The 19,348-nt window shown below is 50.9% G+C and overlaps 1 protein-coding gene and 1 non-coding gene across 4 annotated transcripts; both read right to left on the bottom strand.

Annotated features, from left to right (window-relative positions):
- Positions 1 to 2,391: 2,391 nt before the first annotated feature.
- Positions 2,392 to 18,899, bottom strand: RBAK (RB associated KRAB zinc finger). 3 transcript variants are annotated; one of them, XR_006653539.2, is made up of 6 exons: positions 18,405 to 18,899; positions 17,403 to 17,460; positions 10,913 to 11,039; positions 10,547 to 10,642; positions 3,333 to 7,934; positions 2,392 to 3,094 (listed from the first exon to the last, which is right to left on the bottom strand). XR_006653539.2 is itself a non-coding variant. In XM_053925913.1 (6 exons), the coding sequence occupies exons 3-6, from the start codon at positions 17,415 to 17,417 to the stop codon at positions 6,019 to 6,021; spliced, it is 2,154 nt and encodes a 717-aa protein (XP_053781888.1). In that variant the 5' UTR covers positions 17,418 to 17,460; positions 18,405 to 18,536; positions 18,771 to 18,899; the 3' UTR covers positions 2,392 to 6,018. The 3 variants fall into 3 exon arrangements, 2 of the variants coding, with proteins under 2 accessions (XP_053781888.1, XP_053781887.1); XM_053925913.1 differs by having other exon boundaries at positions 2,392 to 7,934; positions 18,405 to 18,536; positions 18,771 to 18,899; XM_053925912.1 differs by having other exon boundaries at positions 2,392 to 7,934; positions 18,554 to 18,899.
- On the bottom strand, positions 15,390 to 15,585 carry LOC112319776 (U2 spliceosomal RNA). The gene has a single exon (XR_002976376.2). It is a non-coding gene; the product is annotated as a U2 spliceosomal RNA (small nuclear RNA).
- Positions 18,900 to 19,348: the final 449 nt, after the last annotated feature.

Raw genomic sequence — 19,348 nt, 5'->3', positions numbered from 1 at the left:
TACAGGGGACCATTTTCTCAGGTCTTTACGACAAGCAGACCAGCTGTGCCAGTTTCTCCTGCACAGGAAGCTTTGGCTCGGTGACCTTCCACGTGACCTCTAGTGATTACTGCTCTTAAGCATGCATTTCAAGGGAGGCTGGTGCATCGGGAAGGGCATCCCTCCAGACAGCTCGCAGCGGACCCACTGTGTGCAGGTCTAATTCTCCACAACAAACCCTCTTTGAGAACTAAGCGTGCGCCGCGCTCCCGGGGAAGCATTGGGCAGCACCTTCCAGCCTCGGGAGCTTCTAAGCGGCACTCGGTAAAAGCAGACAAAACGTTTTCCAGTTGGGGGCAGGTCTCGGAAGGAAGGTGCAAACTGGCTGCGAGAAAGAACTTTATTTCTAAGTGCAGCTGGGGGTGGGGGCTGGTGAGGACACATGTCTGTCGCCTGCCGGTGGGTGGCCTGATGCGCACCTCCAGCAACTGTGGCTGATGCTGAGCCTGGGTAGGGACAAGAGTGGGCCTGGGCGGTGGACTGTGTGAGGCAGGGGAGGCCCCCGGTGCCCCTGCCTCGCGGGTCCCCTTGAGGAGCTTGTCGCAGAGGGTGGATGCTCCTCACGGAGACGCAGCCCCCAACTCCAGGGTGCCCAGCAGCGCAGCCACCTCATGACCCCAGAGGAGAGCCACACTTCGAGGCTGAGTTTTTGGCCACCCACAGCTTTTCATGTTCTCTAGCCTGGGCACCTGGGGAAGAAGAGAAGGGCTCCAGGAGGCGCTCCCTGCTGCGAGCGAGGAAGGGCGCTGAGCCCCAGCCAGGGCCCCTGCAGAGGCGCCTGAGAGCACAGGGCAGAGGCAGCCTCCCTGATCTGCAGCAGGTCCCGGGGGCTCGCAGCGGGGGTGGGGGTGGGGGTGGGGGTTGGGGGTTGGGCTGAGGTTGGATGGCCTTCCAGGCCGTCCTGTGTCCCTTCCTCTCCCCCTTCGCTCTCCACCCGCTGACCCTTAGGGCCCAACCAGCCCACACCCCCACATCGTCCCCCCTTCTTATCGGGACTCCTGCCCTTGGCCCTGTCTCTGGTCTGTCCCACTCTCCCCTATCCTGACCCTCTCGGTCCACGGGACCCCTCCCTGTTTTCTCCGTCTCTGTCTCCCCCTCCCTGGGTCTCTCGCAGTCCGTCCTGTCCCTCCTTCCTGTCTGAGTCCTCCCTTCCCCACCCGGACCGTAATTAGAGGCGGTCGCCACCTTGCAGTAGGTCCTCCTGACCGTCCTCGGTTTCGGCATTCGGGATGGGAGCAGCAGTGGCGGTGGGGACGGGGGTGACAGAGAGCAGCAGCAGCAGCAGCAGTGGGCACCACATGGCTAGGCAGGGCTGGGGGAGGGGGCGGGAGGGGACGGGTGGGCGGTCAGAGGCCCCACGCTTTGTCCGGACACCACCTGCCAACCTGCCCACCCCTCTTCGATCCCCTCCGCCCCGTCCCGTGTGCCGGGCCCACCGCCCCAGAGGCCCGGCCATCACACCCAGGTTTCAGTCACACTTCGCCTGCCACAGCCCGGTCACCGGCCTCGGGCTCCCCAGCGACTGTTGGATACAGTTGCTTGAGCTGCCCCTGGAGTTCGCTGGAGCCCGAGCCACGCCCACCCCGACCACACCCTCTCCGGACCACGCCCACCCATTCCAGGACACAGCCACGCCCCCACCCTCCAACCACACCCCTAGAATCAGACAAAGCATCCCTTGGACCTGTCCCTGCCACAACAGGCTGCGTGCCAGGGTGGAGCCGCGGGCACCAGAAGCCCCGCGCGCGCGCGCGGGGGGGGGGGTGTCCTCGGGGCAGGGTCGCGCGGCGCCCTCCTGCTCAGCTCCCTCTGCGGAGGGACGCCGGGCACCGCACCAGGGCATGACTCGGGATGGAATAGGACAGTGCGTGAGCTTTCGTCCGCAGGCGTTAGGTGGTGCTGCTGTGCCTTCTGATCTGTTTAACAGGCTTTCGGGGACAATGAGAAGAGCTAACTGACCCCACGCCGAGCAGTAGTAACTTCGGGGATGCAGGAGGGGACCTCAGGCTCAGCCCGAGTCCGCTGGCCCAGGCAAACCACGCACACTTCCCCGCGCGGCCGAGCACGGGCAAACCCGGGCGCTCAGCCCGTCCCTGCTGCGCCATCGCTGAGCCCGCTGAGCCCGCTGAGCCCGCGCCGTCAAGGGCTTCCCTGGTTACCGTGCGAAGTCTCAGTTAACCGCTCCCTTCGCTCTGGCTGAGCTGTCACCTGTACCTCAGAGGATCGCCTGGAAACTCTTAAGTATACTTTTTCATGAGATCGAACTCACCGTTATATGTACATACCGCAAAGAAAGGTCACCTCTGCGACAGGGTAAGAGGCCCCCCGAACTCAGAAATGTGAACAACTCGAGAAAATTCAAAACGTTTACACACATCCGTTTTATTGAAGAGCCAGTTCAGACCCACTTACATATGCAAAGGGTAGGGCGACAAAATACGTCATGGCCCGTCACCTCTCCGATATTTTACTTAAAATATGCATTACAGTAATTAAGCTGTCTGGTTGCAGTGTAGGAAATCTTAGTAGTTGCCATTAAAACTACTAGAGTATTTCCTGCACAGAATTATGCAAAATCCACCACTGAACTTCTGCAGAACACCCACACCCACACCCATGTAGAAAAGGTGGCAACAGCGCTGAGCAACAAAATGGTAGACATTGGTGATTTTAACAACCTTTTGTGGAAGTATCATACACATGCAGGACACACACCTCAAGCTCACAGAACACTCAAATACTCAGCACCCGAATTTCGCAAGAGCTTGTTACCAGCACCGGGGAGCCCCGCCCCCCCCCCGCCCCCAGCCGAGGCTAACCGCCATCCTCATTTCTAACTGCAAGGACAAGTTTTGCGTGTTCTCAAACCGCACAGATGGAGTCGCACGCGAGGTTCGCTTCTGTCTGGACCCTTCACTCGGCACCGTCCGGGAGGTCGAGCAGCGTCACCGCCCATTCTCTTCGGTTTACACTGTCCTGAGTGGGAACACGCCACCTTAGTGCCTCCAGATGGCTCTGGCTTTCGCATTTTACACCAACACTCCAGGACACGTACCTGTGGTGGACACACACGAGCATTTCTGCTGGGTCCAGCTAAGGGGGGTGTGCACAGGTTCGGCCTACGTGCCCCTGGCTTCCCAAATGGTTCTGTCAGTGACACCAGCAGCACATTCTTGCCGAAACTTGATGCTTTTTAATGCTTTTCATTCCAACCATGTCAGTGGGAGGGTGGTGGTACCACATGGCACTTTCAAAAACTGCATTTCTCCTGATTACTAATAAAATTAACATACCTTTTCACGTTTATTGGCCATCTGAATATCCTCTGGTGAAGTGGGGGTCCAAGTCTTCTAGCCATTTTCTAGTTCTGTTGATTTGAAGGTGTTCTTTTTGTTTTAGATTAGGAGGTCACAACCATGGTCAGTCGAGACTGCCCCCCGTTTGTGAGTCTTATTGGGGCCCGGCCACGTTCACCACTTCCGTACCGTACAGGGCTCTCATCGAGTAACGGTGAAGTTGAGTGGCTGTGGCAGAGACCGTCCAGTCTGCGTGGTTCAAAGGCTCACTACCAGCCCCCCACACTGAAGTCTCCAGCCGTGGGGTGAACTGTGCGCTCTGCTCTCCCCCTGTGGTTTGCCTACTGGCTTTCTTAATGGTGCCCTTTTTGATAAACAGAAATGAGTCTGCTTCATTTTATTGTCTGGTGCTTTTTGAGACTTAAGAAAATTTTGTTTACTGTAAAGCTACAGTCTAAGTTTTCTTCTAATAGCTTTATTATTTTACATGCTATATTCAGATCTGCATTTCATCTCAACTTTTCTATTAAATTATGGAACTGACATAGCATTTATTGGAAAGAACATGTTTTCCCAAGTTACACTGCATTATCATCTTCATCGCCAACTGATGGTATGACGGGTGGGTGTCTCTGGGCCCCATAATCCGCTCCACTGGCTCAGCTCTATGCCAATAACAGACTTGATGTCTGTAATTGTAAGTCCTCTTCCTCTGTCTAGCCTAGAAGACAGCCTCGACTATTGTCAGTCTTTGGAATTTTCACAGATTGTAGAATGAGCTAAATTTCATTAGGACTTCAATATTGTTTTGAGTATATTAATTTGAGGAAAACTGACATCTTTTAAAGAACTGTGATGGAATCCACGAACTAAACACATCCCTGTTTAATAAATGTTCTTTTTTTAATTTGAAAATATGGTTAAGTTTTCCCCTAGGCACTTAAGGATTTTTGATGCTATTGTAAGAGGTATTGCTTCTAAATTTTTCACTTTCTATGTTCACTGCTGGTATATTAACACAACTTTTCCATAATGAACTTGTGTGCAGAGACCTTGCTAAATGTACTCGTGAATTCTAATTATCTGTATAATCGTCAGGATTTTCTGTGCACAAACCGTGCCACCTGCAAAGGAAATCTCTGCTTCATTCTAAACCTCACGCCTTCTGATACTGTTTCTTCCTCCGCTTTCCTGGCAAGGTCCATCCGCGTAACATCGAATAAAGTGAGTCATAGTAGACATCCTTGTCTATTTTTCAGATCTTGGGAGAAAACTTTCAACACTTCCCTCAGAGGTACGCTGCTGTCTGTCGTTCGAGATGCGCTCTATGCAATGAAAGCAGCTCCTGTCTGCAGTTGGCCGAGAACACGACCGGGGTGACTTTGCCGCATTAGTTCCCCGCTACCACACTACTTTTCCTCCTGTGATGTGCTACGGTTATTCAGTTTTGATGATTAAAGCACCGTGCTGTTCCTGGGGTAAGACACACCTGCTCACTGGGTGCCAGAAGGGGTCAGGTAGCCTCTGTAAGACTTACTTGGCACTCAGAATGGAATTATCAGGATGGGTTTGGACTAATCGGGACTTACCCTCTGAGTCACATGGAAAAATGACAGGCACCAAACCCCTCCACCAAGGAAAGGGGAGAAAGGACATCGCGTTAATCAAAAGGGTCTGCGAGACTTGTATTAATTTGTTCCAAAATCCTGGAAAGAAGGGGTAGTGCCCAAAACAATGGCCCTGTATTCACATGAAATAAAAGTACAGATACAATTTCTGGATTCCCGGTCCCGGCACGCTGCCTGACCCGACTTAGGGGCTGAACCCGAGAGCGGTCTGAGAGGGGCGCCCCCAAAGGGTGAGAACAGGAGGACGCCTGTCCTGCATCACCAACACAGACCTGATTCCAAATTATCTACAATTTATGAAAATAGTCTGTTTTAAAATAGTTTTTGCTCAAATGTAGTTGAAAAATACAAACATCACTATTAATGAGGCATTTATTAAACGCATTTATAAATGCCTCTAAATAGAAAATTCTGCACTTAATTATTTTGTACCTCCCAAACATCTCGCCGTTTTGCCATCTCGTTATGCAAATAAGACCACTGCGTTTTCACACATCACTCCAGCCCCAGTGCAGAATTGCATAGAGTTATTGCTAGATTGCATTTGTAAAACACGATGGAAACTTCCACCGGGGAATTAGTGCTGCTGACCTCATAACCTGGTCCCGATGACCTGAAAACTTCACTTTATACAACAAAGGTTTATCCCGAGGTGGTAACTTCTGATAGCTTTCTCATAAACGTGTGATTTTACACCAGAAATATGGCTTTTGGTCTAACAGTGTCCAAGACAAAATATTCTCCTACATTTCTTACTTCAACAGACTTTGCCTTGGTATGATTCCCTGATATGTAAATACAATTTGAATCCAAAATAAATATTAAATATTTATAAAGTTTACTCCCGTATAAGTTATCTAGCGTCCAATGAACTGTAGTGTCTTGATGAATGAAGGCTTTGCTTCTCGTTATCTTCTTAGGGGCTCTTCTCTGTGAAAACGCAGGTTAAAATAAACCTAACGCCTAAATGTTTTCCCCATTCAGAAGCATGAACTCTCGATCATATCGGACTCCAAATCATTAGATTCAGAGGGTTTTCGAAATGAGATCGGACTTCACAGGAGGCTGCCCACGTCGAGCACGTTCACAGTCCCTCTCCGATGGATTCGCTGATGGCTGTTGAAGGCTGATCTGTGGTGGAATTTTTTCCCACACTCGTTACATGCATAGGGCTTCTCTCCTGAGTGAGTTCTGTAGTGGACGGTGAGGTACGACTTCTGAGAAAAGACTTTTCCACACTCGTTACATTCATAGGGCTTCTCTCCTGAATGGCTTCTGTAGTGGACGGTGAGGTTTGACATTCGGGAGAAGACCTTCCCACACTTGCTGCACTCATAGGGCTTCTCCCCCGAGTGGATCCTGTGGTGGATGGTGAGATACGACTTCTGAGAGAAGAACTTCCCGCACTCGTAGCACTCGTAGGGCTTCTCTCCCGTGTGGACCCTCTGATGCCTGAAGAGGGACGAGTTATGGGAGAAGGTCTTCCCACATTCGTTACAGCCGTAGGGCTTCTCTTCCGAGTGACTTCGATAGTGCACGGTGTAGTATGACAAATCCGAGAAGAGTTTTCCGCATATGTTACATTCATAGGATTTCTCTCCTTTTGGAAGTGACTGGTGCCCGTCAAAGGCTGAGTTTCCAAGGAAGGGTTTCCCACATTCGTTGCACTCATAGGGTTTCTCTCCCAAAGGGGCCGCACGATGGTCAGGGACGCAGCTGAACTGCGAGGACTTCCCACACTCACTGCACTCGTGGGCTTTCTCGTCTGTGTGCACTTTGCGATGTCTAATGAAGGCTGAATTTAGATTGAAGGTTTTGCCACACTCATTACATTCATAGGGTTTCTCTTCCAAATGGCTTCTGTAGTGTATGGTGAGGTACGACACCCGAGAAAAGAACTTCCCGCACTCACTACACTGATAGGGCTTCTCGCCCGTGTGTGTTCTCTGGTGTGTGATAAGGGTGGACTTGCGGTAGTAGGACTTCCCGCACTCGTTACACTGATACAGTTTCTCCCCCGTGTGCGTCCTCTGGTGGTCACTGAGGGCTGACTTGCGGGAGAAGGACTTCCCACACTCGTTACACGGGTAGGGTCTCTCTCCTGAGTGGTTTCTCTGGTGCAGGGTGAGGTGCGTCTTCTGGCAGAAGGTTTTCCCACACTCGTTACATTCATAGGGCTTCTCTCCTGAGTGAGTTCTCAAATGCTGAGTGAGGTGTAACTTCTGACAGAAGGTCTTCCCACACTCGGTACATTTATAGGGCTTCTCCTCCAAGTGCGATCTCCGGTGGACGGTGAGCGTTCCCTTCTGGCTGAAGGATTTCCCACACACGTCACATTCGTAGGGTTTCTCCCCCGTGTGAGCCCTCCGATGTATGATGAACTTCGACTTTTTACAGAAGGATTTTCCACATTCGCTGCACTCAAAGGGCTTCAGTTCCACTTGTGATCTCTGGTACACATCGAAGTTTGACATCTGGAGGAAGTCCGGTCCAGAACCGCTCCACTCACAGGGCCCCGCCCCCACACAGGTGCTCGTCCGAGCCATGAAAATGGCGTCCCCGTCCAAGGCTTCCATGCACCCATCATACTCAAAGGGTTTCTCTAAAATGGCAAGTTTCTGAAGAACACTTTCTTCATTTTGAGAAAAGCCTCCCCCATTCTGATTAAATGCATAGAGTCTCTCTCCACGGTGTGTTTCCCCACATTCGCCACACTCATCCCGTTTCTTTCTTGCGTAGCTTCCATCACTGATGATTAATTCAGAACTAGGTTCCAAATTTTTTCCACATGAGACACAATCATGAGACACGCTTGAAGGAACAGGGTTTGCTTCTGTATCGGAAGTTTTATCAAATGCATTCTCTCTCTCTCCAGTCAGAGTTTTGCTATTGATACAAACTGCTTGCCTTGAATGTTCATCTTCACTTTCTCGGATTCTGTCTAACACGTCATCTGCTTTCCAGATTTCTTCTGAAAAGGAATAGAGTTAAATAAACCTTGTAAATCTGAATACACCAGCTGCAGAATCGGAGTGGTTTCCAGTGCCTTACTGTGGGGTTGACTCTGGCTTTTACACCGACCTCCACAAATAAAAAATGCACAGCCTCCTATTCCCCTTGATTTGTCATATCAGACAGACACACAGACACACACGTACACACAGGGGTGAGCTGGGGGTATGGGGGAGGGATGAGCGTGGGACAGGACCCAGCACTAGTGGATAAAGGGAGAATAAATTCATGTTGAACACGAGTACCTTTGTTAATTTACAAGTATGTTGAACGCTTTGGTAGAAAAGGTGAAATAAACACAAGAAATGAAGAGCAGAGGACCAAGTCATTGAAAGAGTGCTAGATCCAGGCAGAAATCGGAGGACTCAGAGCAAACGGGGTCCATGGAAGAACAACAAGTTCTAGATGGATGTTCAAAGGGAACGTTCCAGTTTGAATTACATATGGGGGGAGAGATTACAACTTATATTATATGGAAATATATCACTTCATAACAAGATTACCATAGTAATATCTTCACTAGTATAAATCCTTCCAAAATTGTACTCGTTCTATTCTGCACAGAAATCCAAATAAACATTCTGAAGACTCCATTTTCCTCACATTCAGAGACAGTCCCACAACCAGGGCCCCACCTGCCTAGCCCTGTTCACATTCACCAGGAAGGAGAGTTTCCGGGGAATCTATGTCCCAAAGATGTAGGACCAGATGGCAAGAAAACTTTCCAACAAGATTGCCTCGCCCTGGCCGGCACGGCTCAGTGGGCTGGTCACTGTCCCGCAGGGAAAAGGACTGAGTGCTCAATTCCCAGTCAGGACACGTGCCTGGGTTGAAGAGTAGGTCCCCAACTGGGGAGTGTTCTGGAGGCAACTGACTGTTGTTTCTCTCCCTCTCTCTCCTCCTTTCCCCTCTAAACAAAATTATAATAAATAAAGTCTTTTAAAAAGTGATCTGCTCTCTGAGGGGCTGACAGCCTTATTCCATGCTCACTGGACTTGCTTGTACAGCCGGGCACAGTGGCTGGGAGCGCTGGAACTCCGACTCCAACACGTGACAAGCCAGGGGACCCTGGGCAAGTGAGTTGGCTGTGACGCAGTTTCATCCACCTGGACTGTGGGCTGCGGTGCCTGGGGCACAGGGCTGGGGACAGACCAGCCCAGTTAGCATGTGTCATCTGCTTAGAACGCTCTGACAGACAGATGCTCACTTCCTTCCCGTGTTCTGACTTAAATGTCCCCAAACCAGTCCTGGGTCTGACACAACACTGTAAGTTAACTCTGAATACAATCAAGAGTCATCCACTCCTGGATTTTATTTGGTGTAAAACCTTAAATATCAGATCCCTACAGGTGGCCCTAAAACAGTAACTTTTCTGTAGCGAGAGTACAGAAAAGCGAGATGGATTCTCTCATCTCTCATTAGCTGCTCTCATCCACGTTCAACGCAACACTGACTGTTCTGTGCTCCAAAAGCTACACACCCTAAGCCCCAAAGCCCCAAATACCAACAGAAAAACCCCGGAGAGGACAGACTTCACCAGTAAGACTTTTCAGGACCTGGATCCTCAGTGTACGTTCAAAACGGTGCTGCACTAGTCTCCACAGACGCCCGCTGCTCCAGGGAGCCCAGGCTCCTGCCCCAGCCACGAGCCTGCGCTCAACTTCCTGTTCTGGAGACCTGTCCCTGTGAATGGAGGGATGGGCCCAGGACTGCTGACCTGAGAGGGGAAGAAGGGCGCCGGCACCTGCCACAGAAAAAGAGTCCCCTGGACCGCAGGTTAAAGGTGGTGGGTGAGGAGGTATATCAGCAGCATACATACAAAGTAAGTCCTAAAAGTTGGGACTAGATGATCCCTTTTAAGGGGCCCACAGAAAAGAAAAGGAGTGTGAAGCAGGTCCCAGAGGGCAGCACCCTGAGGAAGGCCAGAGAATGAACCAAAACCCACCGATGAGACAAACAGGTCCGGAACGTCTGCTGTGGACACAAGAATGGACAGACAGACATCAGGGCACTTGGGGAAAAGAGGAAGGCGCAGCTGGTGTCGCGGCACCAGACGAATGGAGGCTGCGGCTCGGGAGCGGTGGTCAGCACCTCCCTGCAGAGCACACACACACTGGGCAGCGGGGCGGGGACTGGCCTCACACCTTCGGGAGGGGACAAGGGGTCAGCATCTGAGTTCACAGGGCGGGGACAGAAACTGGGGGCAGAAAATGAGCCAGGGGCATTTCTCAGCAAGAAAGGAAAGAAAATGGAAGATAAAATGGAAGGTAAATGGACAGGAAAGTCTCAAGAACGTGTCCTGCCAGCCTTTTAAGTGCCTGGAACAAAGGAATCCTGTGACAACGGGGAGGCTAGTCACTGAGCTCGCACAGCCAGGGCGGGGACTGTGAGCATGGACCATCCCTGCAGTTGGCGTGAGACCACAAGGAGGCTGTGGCCACGTGCTGGACAGCGAGTGCGGCAGGGACAGCGGGAACCGGGACTCAAGAGCACCGAGGCACACAGGTACCAGGGGTCATGCCCAGAGGTCTGGGGGACTGTTTCTAAAACTGTGACATTCCACTAACTTACCTGGACAACTCTGGCATGGGAAGTCACCTTCTGCCACCCACGGCTCTTCCCCCTGCTCCAACTTGACGATCACATTGGGTTTGGTGCTGTCGTACCCTGTGGGTGAGAAATGGAGCCAAGCTCGGGCCAACTGCTCAGCCTCTACGTCTCCGCATAGAAGGTGCTGCTCGGAGGCTGCGGGGTCCGGTGGCCCGTTTTGCACCTTATCGGCTCTAGAACTTTTTGATGGAGAAGCAGAGATACAAACACTACCTGGTACCCACAAGGAATTCAATGCTCTTATCACTTATTTCTTCAAAGTCGAGGATAAAATCGCTGGACGAGAAGCCCCCACAGAGCACAGCTCCAGGCGCCCGCCCCGCTCACCCACAGAGACCAGGTGGCTGTAGTTCTCCAGCATCACGTCCCTGTAGGTTGTCTTCTCCACGGGGTCCAGCTGCTGCCACTCCTCCTGGGTGAAGTCCACGGCCACGTCCCTGAACGACACTGGCTCCTGCAATGGCACCGTGGTCAGAACTGGGTGACGGGGACAAGGCATCCAGAGACAAGAGCTTACTGAGCTCACTGATAAAGTCAACCAGGAGCGTGGTTTCCTTTTATGCTACAAGTTGTAGACAGAAAACTAATCATATAGGAAACGTGTGGCCTTTGGGTTCCTTCCTGTGTCAAAAAATAAACTAACAAACCCTCAGACCACAAGAAAACTCTTTTCCAGTTTCACAAGGGAAGCATCTGAGTTTGCAGGCCACAGATGACTAAGGCTTCATTCCTGCCCTCAGGAAGCTGTGGTCCCAGGAAGCAGACACCAGGTAAATGCACAGGCTGTTTACAGCCAGTTGGGTTCTTCAGCCGCCTTGGCTGGGGCCTCCCGTTCCCCACCCCGTGCTGGTGCCTAGGGCCCTCTCTGCCCCCACCCCCCTCCCACACTCGCTGCTCTGGAGGCCCTACCGCCAGTTCTCCAAGCCCCATCCCCATGGCCCGCTCTGCATGACCAAGCTTTCCCCTTCCTTTGCGTTTTATCTCCAGTGTCTCCTCCTCACGGCAGCAATAGCTGTGGTGGCGTGAATGCTGAGGTGTCAGGTGTCATTAGCGTGAAGCGCACGAGGCGATGTGAACAGTTTTCATTTTCTGTCACCAGACTGGGCTCCACAGGCTGCACTGGGGACCCCACATGACGAAGGGGAGGGAAGAGGGTGATGTGTGAAATGTGTCCACGGCAGAAACCGAAGTGGCATCAGTATTAGAGGGTCAGCACAGGGCAGAGACCAAGAGGGCTCTTTGTCAAGGATGGCTCTGTCACAGTAAGAAGTGATTCCAACTCAACAGCAAGATGAAAACGCACAATTACTTTCCTGCCTAAGACAAAACCCTATGAGCCCAGTTCAAAGAAATTAACCACCGAGTCCATTCTCACAGGAGCCCTGGGACCTAGTGGTTTCCAGGAGCAGGGGTTTCCTGAGGGAATTCTTGAGACGTGGGGCAGAGTGCTGAGAGGTCAGAGCCACGGAGCACACTCTGCACAGGGCAGGGGCGGGGCCAGAGCACAAGTGACCGGCAGGCTCACCCACAGAGCCCTCCAGCGTCCCCAGGCCGGTCGGCAGCTCCTGTCACCACACAGCAATTGCCTGACCGAAATCAACCGCAGGAGCCTGAGCTGCCCAGGGCCTCCTGCTCTCAGTGCACAGAGCGGCCAGATGACAGCTGAGTCTGGTCAGAACCATGCGGCCAAGACTAGCACAGCATGCCACTCCAGAGCCCCAGAATTAGAGGGTGACACATTCGCCGTCCAAACAGAAAACTCCTGTCTGGGACAAAGAGTGAGCCAGACGGCACACCGGGAATGGGGGTGTAATCCGCGACCACCCCAGGCAAACCAGGGCGGATAGTCAGCTCAGTCCGTGCTGGCCATGGAGGTGTTCCTGGGGGCCACGCTCAGAAAACGACTCTCACCAGCCAGCAGCCTGGACAACTTCCCCTCGGCCAAGCAGCAAGCGCTGGAGAGCCCGGGACCTGGGGGCACACCGCGGGTGGGAATGTGACGTGGTGCAGCCACCGTGGACACAGCGCAGTGGCTCCTCAGCAATCAAACAGAACTGCCACACGACCCAGCAACTGCACCTCTGGGTCTACGCCCCAAACTGAAAGTAAGGACTTGAAGAGATATGTGTGCGCCCGTGTTCACAGCGGCATTATTCCAACAGCTCAGACGTGGGAGCAACCCACGTGTCCACAGGAGATGGACGGGTCGGCGAAATGCGGTACACACTCATAATGGAGCCCGATTCTGCCTTAAAAAACAAGGACATTTTGACAGATGCCACAACATGGATGAACTTCAGGGACATCGTGCTAAGTGAAAGAAGCCAGTCACAAAGAGACAAACGCTGTAGGATTCCGTTTACACAGGTACTTAGAGGAGTCGAAGTCCTAGACACAGGGAGGAGAACGGGGTTGCCGGGGGCAGGGAAGAAACGAACAGGGACAGAGTCTCAGCTCTGCAGGCTGAGGAGCTTCCTGCAGACGCTGGCGGCGATGGTTGCACGACACGAACGTACTTAACGCCGCTGAGCGGTGGCATTTAAAGGTGGCTGAGACAGCAAATGGTGTTAGGTGTACTTTACCACAATAAAGAAATTGGGGGGAAATGAAGTGACCGCAATCCAGTTACATACACCCCTGCCCATTCCCTTCTGCAGCCAGCACCCCTGTAAAGAGGGGAGGGGCAAACCGGAGCCATTCGCTGAGTGCGTTCACTGCGGCTTTAGCAACTGTTCTCTCAGAAATTGAAGTTAAAAAGTCAAGAATTGTCAGCTGAGGAAAACAGCAGAAATAAAAGATATGCATCAAGATGAACAACCCAGCAACAACAGAATCAAATCCATAAAGGAAACAACTTACGTTGTTTTGTGTTAATTTATACTTCTTACATATATCAAGCAGGATATTGCCTCCATAAAATGTGATAATTCTGCTCAGAAACAGCCACCAGAGGATACTTCGAAATTAAAGACTGGATTATTAAGTTTATTAAGAAAGCTAGATCCAACAGATTGGACATTTTCAGAAAGACAGAACGTGAAGGATGAACAACAGGAAATATAAAAGGCAGAAGCGAAAACGGTACTGAGGGGAAGACTCCCTTCGGTCTTCACACCACAAGGGGCATGTAACGTGCAAAGGAGAATACTGGGGAAAAAATACTCCTGATAAAATATTCAAAAGGATAAGAAAAAAAATCCAAAAAAGTTACAGAGGAGAACAACGCACCAGCCCCTCGGTCACCGACACTGTTTCTCATGGAGAACCGCCCACAGCTTGTAAAAGGAAAGGGATTTGTGACCTGGAACTCTCACCCACTCAAACTAGCACATAAGCCTGATGACACGCACGGACTCAGCCCCACTGTGGGTCCCCAGCTGAGGGGCCTTGGGTGGCGAAAGCAGAGCTGACTGACAGAGCAAAGCAGGACATGCAGGTTATTCCAAGGCCAAGTCACGTGAGCTATCAAATCACCGAGCGGAGGTGACAACCTTCTGCCTTAAGTTAGTCCGCAAGGCGGGGAGCGGGAGGGGTTAGAAGACTGCTTACTCAGTAAGTCCAATTACACACCCACATCACTCATGTCAGCACAGATATCCAAAAGGATCCAATACCAGATTGAAGAGATCACATATAACAGGTAAATGGGACTACTTCCAAGAAAACACAAAGAGAAAATCACACTGGACTAGATTAACAGCACGGCCAGAAAGCAGATCACTGACCGTGAGGACAGAGCCACAGACTAGGTGGAACGAAACGAAACGCACAGAGGAAAAGGAGTTATCAGAAAACGAAGAGGGCCCCTGAGCTTTGGGGCAATTTCAAGTGGGGTAATACACAGGGAATAGCAATCACTCATCGGGGAGGGCGGGGGGACAGGTATTTAAAGTAACTGTCAAGTGTTTCCCACAGTTGATGAAAACCATAAATGCAGAGATCCAAGAGTTTAATGATCCCCAAGCACAGAAGCATGAAAAAGCAACATTAAGATATATCACAATCAAACTGCGCAGAACCAGTGATGAAGAGAAAAGTACCAGAAATGGTAACTACTGGTGCGTATTTTCTCATATTACTTACACCTCTTTTTTAAAAAAGATTGATTTTAGAGAGAGAGGAGTGAGGAGAAAATGGGGAGAGAGAAACACCCTGTTGCCAGTCCGCTCACTCACGCCTTCATCGGTCCATTCCTATCTGTGCCTTGACCAGGACGGCCTCCAACTTTGGTGTACAGGGACGAGCTCTAACAAGTGAGCTACCCAGCCAGGGATACTTAGGTCTCTTGAACGGGTAACTGTTTAATTAAAAATAACAATGTGTCATGGGACGGATACTACCTGAACAAGTAAAAGGCCACAACAGGGTAAAGACCAAGGGTGGATAAATGGAAGGTAACTGTGAGCTTCTTCTACTCCATGTGAAATGGTATATTACTTGAAGATAAAATGATAAAGTTGCATACTATAAACCCCAAAGCAGCCTCCAAAATAACAAATCAGTGTTATAGGTAACAATCCAACAAACGATATAAAATGGAATGATACAAAATACTCAATTAACTGAAAAGAAGGAAGACAAATCCTGGCCGGGACTGGTCCCGGCGGCTACACACAGGTCAGCGGACTCCCGGCGGCCCGAGCATACAGTCCCAGGTGGAAGGCCCGCCTTGTATGTTCACTTATCCCAGGGACTCTAGAGCCTGGTACTTGACTTCCAGCCCTGGCCCTGCTGTTGGGACCACCCATAAACTGCTTGAATTCCCGCGTGCACCGCTGGCTTCTTGAGAGGGTTTCAAAGATCTAGACACAGTTACCTATCTCACCGAATAGGGTTGATGCGTGATACCCGCGGAATGGCAGAGTGAACTCCTATTCCGTCCCCCTGCTCCAAAAAATCCATTTAGTGAGTTGTCCTCAGATAGAGGACGTGTCTGATATTAAACTGATGAGAACAGAGAAATACTACACTTGATCTTAGCCAAAAGGCCGAGAAATGACTGAGAGATTTTTCTTCAGAAAAGAATTTCGGCTAGTAAATAAGGAAGAAATGGTAAAGAAGCACATCACCACTTGGCCTCCCCTAAGGAATTAGTGGGTCGTGGCCACAAACACAGATCGAAAGATGCTAACATCACAGAACAAAGACAGGAAGAGAGCACGGGCCTCCAGAAGAAAGAAGACAAAGCTCACGGACAACACGGTCTTGCCGAAAGGACTGAACCCACCTCTGAGTCAATTTCCAGATCTAACCATTAATTTTACAAGGCGTACAAGGAATGAAGAAAAAGAAAAAGTAAAGTTAAAACAAATGGCAATGCAATCAACACAATCTAGACTCTGTGAAACTGAGGATAAGCAACCCAATTTCTTCAAAAAACAAAACTGCAAGGAAATCACATGAATCATAAAGGGGGAGTCACTATTAAAGATTTGGAAGACCTATCCACCAACTGCAGTGTGTGGGCTCTGTTTGCATCCCGACTCAAAAGAACACACCAGTCTACAGCCAAGCCACGCTGAACACGCCTAAGCTCGTCCGATCTGGGAGGCTAAGCAGGGTCAGGCCGGTTAGTACTTGGAAAGGAACAAACCAAAAAAAACATTGAGAAAACTGAAACTTGGAACACTGGATATTATATCAGAAAGAATGCTATTGTAAGTTATCCCCACCCACCTTTTGAAAGACTCTTTATTATTCAAAGATATATGAAGAAATATGGGTAAAATTTTTAAAAAGCCAAGTAAAGGAAGAAAGTATCAGTTTGGAAATAACAGATGTCAAAGGCAGACAAATGGTCACGTGAGGAAAGGACTGGAAAACGTCCATTGGATTTGACTATAACTAGGTCACTGCTAATCTTTACCACCAAATGCGGCAAAGCGGTAAGGACAAAACCAAGACTTTGAGAACACAGGTGGGAATGGGAAGTGAGGACATCTTTACCGGAAAATGCTTTTTTGTCCTGTTTGCTGGCAACCAAATAAACAGACTAACAGAAATATCTGAAGGGCGCATAGGTCACTGCCCCATGGCTTCAGTTTTATCCCTAGATTAAACAATAAAAATGAAAAAGCGTCTATTTGCATAGCAATATTTTGGTGCCTGGAAAACTCACAAGCACCAAGTTCTCCTTGGGCAGGAGGCCCTCTGCTAACAAAAGTGAGTATAAGCCAATATTGCAATGATTTCTTGGGTGGTTATTACAAAAGCTATCCATATTATATCAACTTTATCAAAGAAAACTTTCCAAGTCCCAGGAAATCTTTGCAACCCACAAGTAACAAAAACAGTTTCTCTTCTTATTCTATACAAATCACATAATGGATGGCATTTTCCTTTTCCTATGACAGTCAAGGACATTGGTAATAGTTGCAGGTCAACTTTGACAGTATCGAAGTTGATAGTATGATACCCTAAAGTATCATACCACCTGTATTGTGAATTTGACAAAGATTCTTGGTGCTGATCTAACACTGGCAAAACTGCATTTTAGCCCTGGCTGGTGTGTCAGTGATTGAGCACTACACCAGCGACTTGCGACCAAAGGGTCGAAGGTTCGATTCCCAGTCACGGCACATACCTGGGTTGCAGGCCAGGATCTCAGTGTGGGGCTCTCAAGAGGCAACCACACATTGAGTCTCTCTCCCTCTTTCTCCCTCCCTTCCCCTCTCTGAAAAGAAATAGATAAAATATATATTTTTTAAAGCTAAACTGCATTTTACATGTCTTCTATGTATTTCTATGTTCCTAATTTAAAGCACTGATCCTCATAAACCTCCTAACATGTATTACAAAGCCAAGTGGGAAAACTCACCTGGAATTCACGCATTTTTCTGCTGCTCTTGGAAAAGTGTAGATTGGTAACAGTGGACCTAGGAGAGAAGAAGCAAGTAACTGAAATCATGAGTAACCAGGCCCGCCAAAGCAAGAACGTCTTGCATAAAAGCCACCAAAGAAAGTTCAAGAAAATGACATCGCGTGAACACTCAGAAGGGGCGAGAAGAGTGACAGAGTGACACGCTTGATGCAAAGGGTTAGAGGTCATTAGGTTATTCTCATTGATGAATATAAACACTGACTCCTTTTTCAAGTAGTTGGTCTCCATTAAATAAAAGGTGGGAAAACCTCCCTCCATATAGTTTACACATTTCCTTACTGTTCCTTTCAATTCCTAAAAGTCAAAGAATCCACCAGAACACAGAATATGAGCTCTCAAAAATGAGAAAAATGTGCATCTAAGCATAATTTTGTTTAGCCTACTAAACTTGATTAACGCTGAATCTTTTACTAAGAAAACAGTAATAAAGTGGGGCCAACACCTGGCCTGGGAGTCGTGGTCCTGTCAACAATCCCACCTACAGACAAGTCACCTCCCTTCTCAGGCCCAGTCTCTGTCACCGAGGCAGCACGACGACCCCCTTGCAGACTCAGCCTGCACTGCCCCGTGTGACTGACGCCCTGCACACGGCAGAACCAGGGGGAGTCAGCACACACTTAGATCAGAGAACAGCCCCGTCTGGAACATGAGGAGGACGAGCAGCAGAGGAAGGGGTGTCGGGTGGGCAGGGAGGGGACACGGCACGTCCAAAGCCCAGGCTGTGACACCCTAGTCGCCCAGGAGACCGAGAAGTCACAAGTCCCAGGGGAGCGCCCACTACCAAGCATCCCGCCCCTGCACGCCAGCCCAGACACGAGGGTCTCCGAGAAGTGGCCAACCCTCCCCCGTAGCACACTCGCGTGCCCGCGGCCGGGCGAACCTGCTCACCGCGGCCGAGAAGAGCCAAAACTGCCTCGGGGCCGCAGACGCACGACCTACCCCGGCGGGACTCGCTGATCTGCCCCAAGGCTCCCGAGGCTCCGGGACCAGACTGTTCCTCCGGCGCCTCTCCCCCAGGGTTCCCGCCGCTGCGCCTCCCGAGGCCGCGTCCCCGAGGAGCCGGCTCTGGGCCTGCGGGACAAACTCACTCAGGAGAACGTTCCTTCCGGGACCTCACCGTCCGGCGCGCCTCGGCCGGGCCGCCGCACTGCAGGCGGGCCCAGCCCGGACCCCGCCGCCGCCGCTGCCGCCGCCGCCGCCGCCACCGCCACCCAGCTCCTCGAGCCTGGCCCGCGGGCTCCGGAGTCGCCTCGGGGGTCCCCGCTCCAGAATCCGCCCGCCCGAGCGAATCCTGGCCCGCACAGCCTCGCGCCCGCTGGGTGGCGGCCCGACCGGACAGCGTCCAGCCCCGCAGGCCCCGGGATCCTGGCCCAACGGAGGCCAAAGCCTGGGAACCACGGCCAGCGGTGACCTGGGCACAGACAGGAAGCGACAGCAGCGCGGCGGCAGTGCGCGTGCGCGAACACGCACGCAGCCCGCGGTGCACAGGCGCACGAGGACGCCGGAAGTCCGCCTGCCAGGGCACACCCGGGCAGTGGCACAAATACCAGGACTCTATTTCCCATAAGTCTACGTGCCGTCGAGTTAGGGAGCATCTTAATAGTCATCCAGCTGTAAGAGGCGCTGTGCGAGAACTTGCCGTCCCGTTTGGCGGCGGTGCGTTTCTTTTTCCCAAGAAGGGGGAGGAAGGCATTCCAGACTAATGCTCAGTATGTTATAACGGAGTTCTATTTACTAGTATTGTAATTAAATGTCACATCTGTAAGTGCGTATGTAACACCCCTTCCATTATTTATCAGTGTTGTTTGTCGTCGCTGATTCTCAGTCTTAAGCTCTCAAGGTAAGGAAAGGACTAGGTCGCCGGGACACGTGGTGCAGCGGCG

Source organism: Desmodus rotundus, chromosome 6 (assembly GCF_022682495.2).
Source record: "Desmodus rotundus isolate HL8 chromosome 6, HLdesRot8A.1, whole genome shotgun sequence".
NCBI lineage: Eukaryota > Metazoa > Chordata > Mammalia > Chiroptera > Phyllostomidae > Desmodus > Desmodus rotundus.
This window is presented reverse-complemented; position numbering and strand designations above follow the sequence as displayed.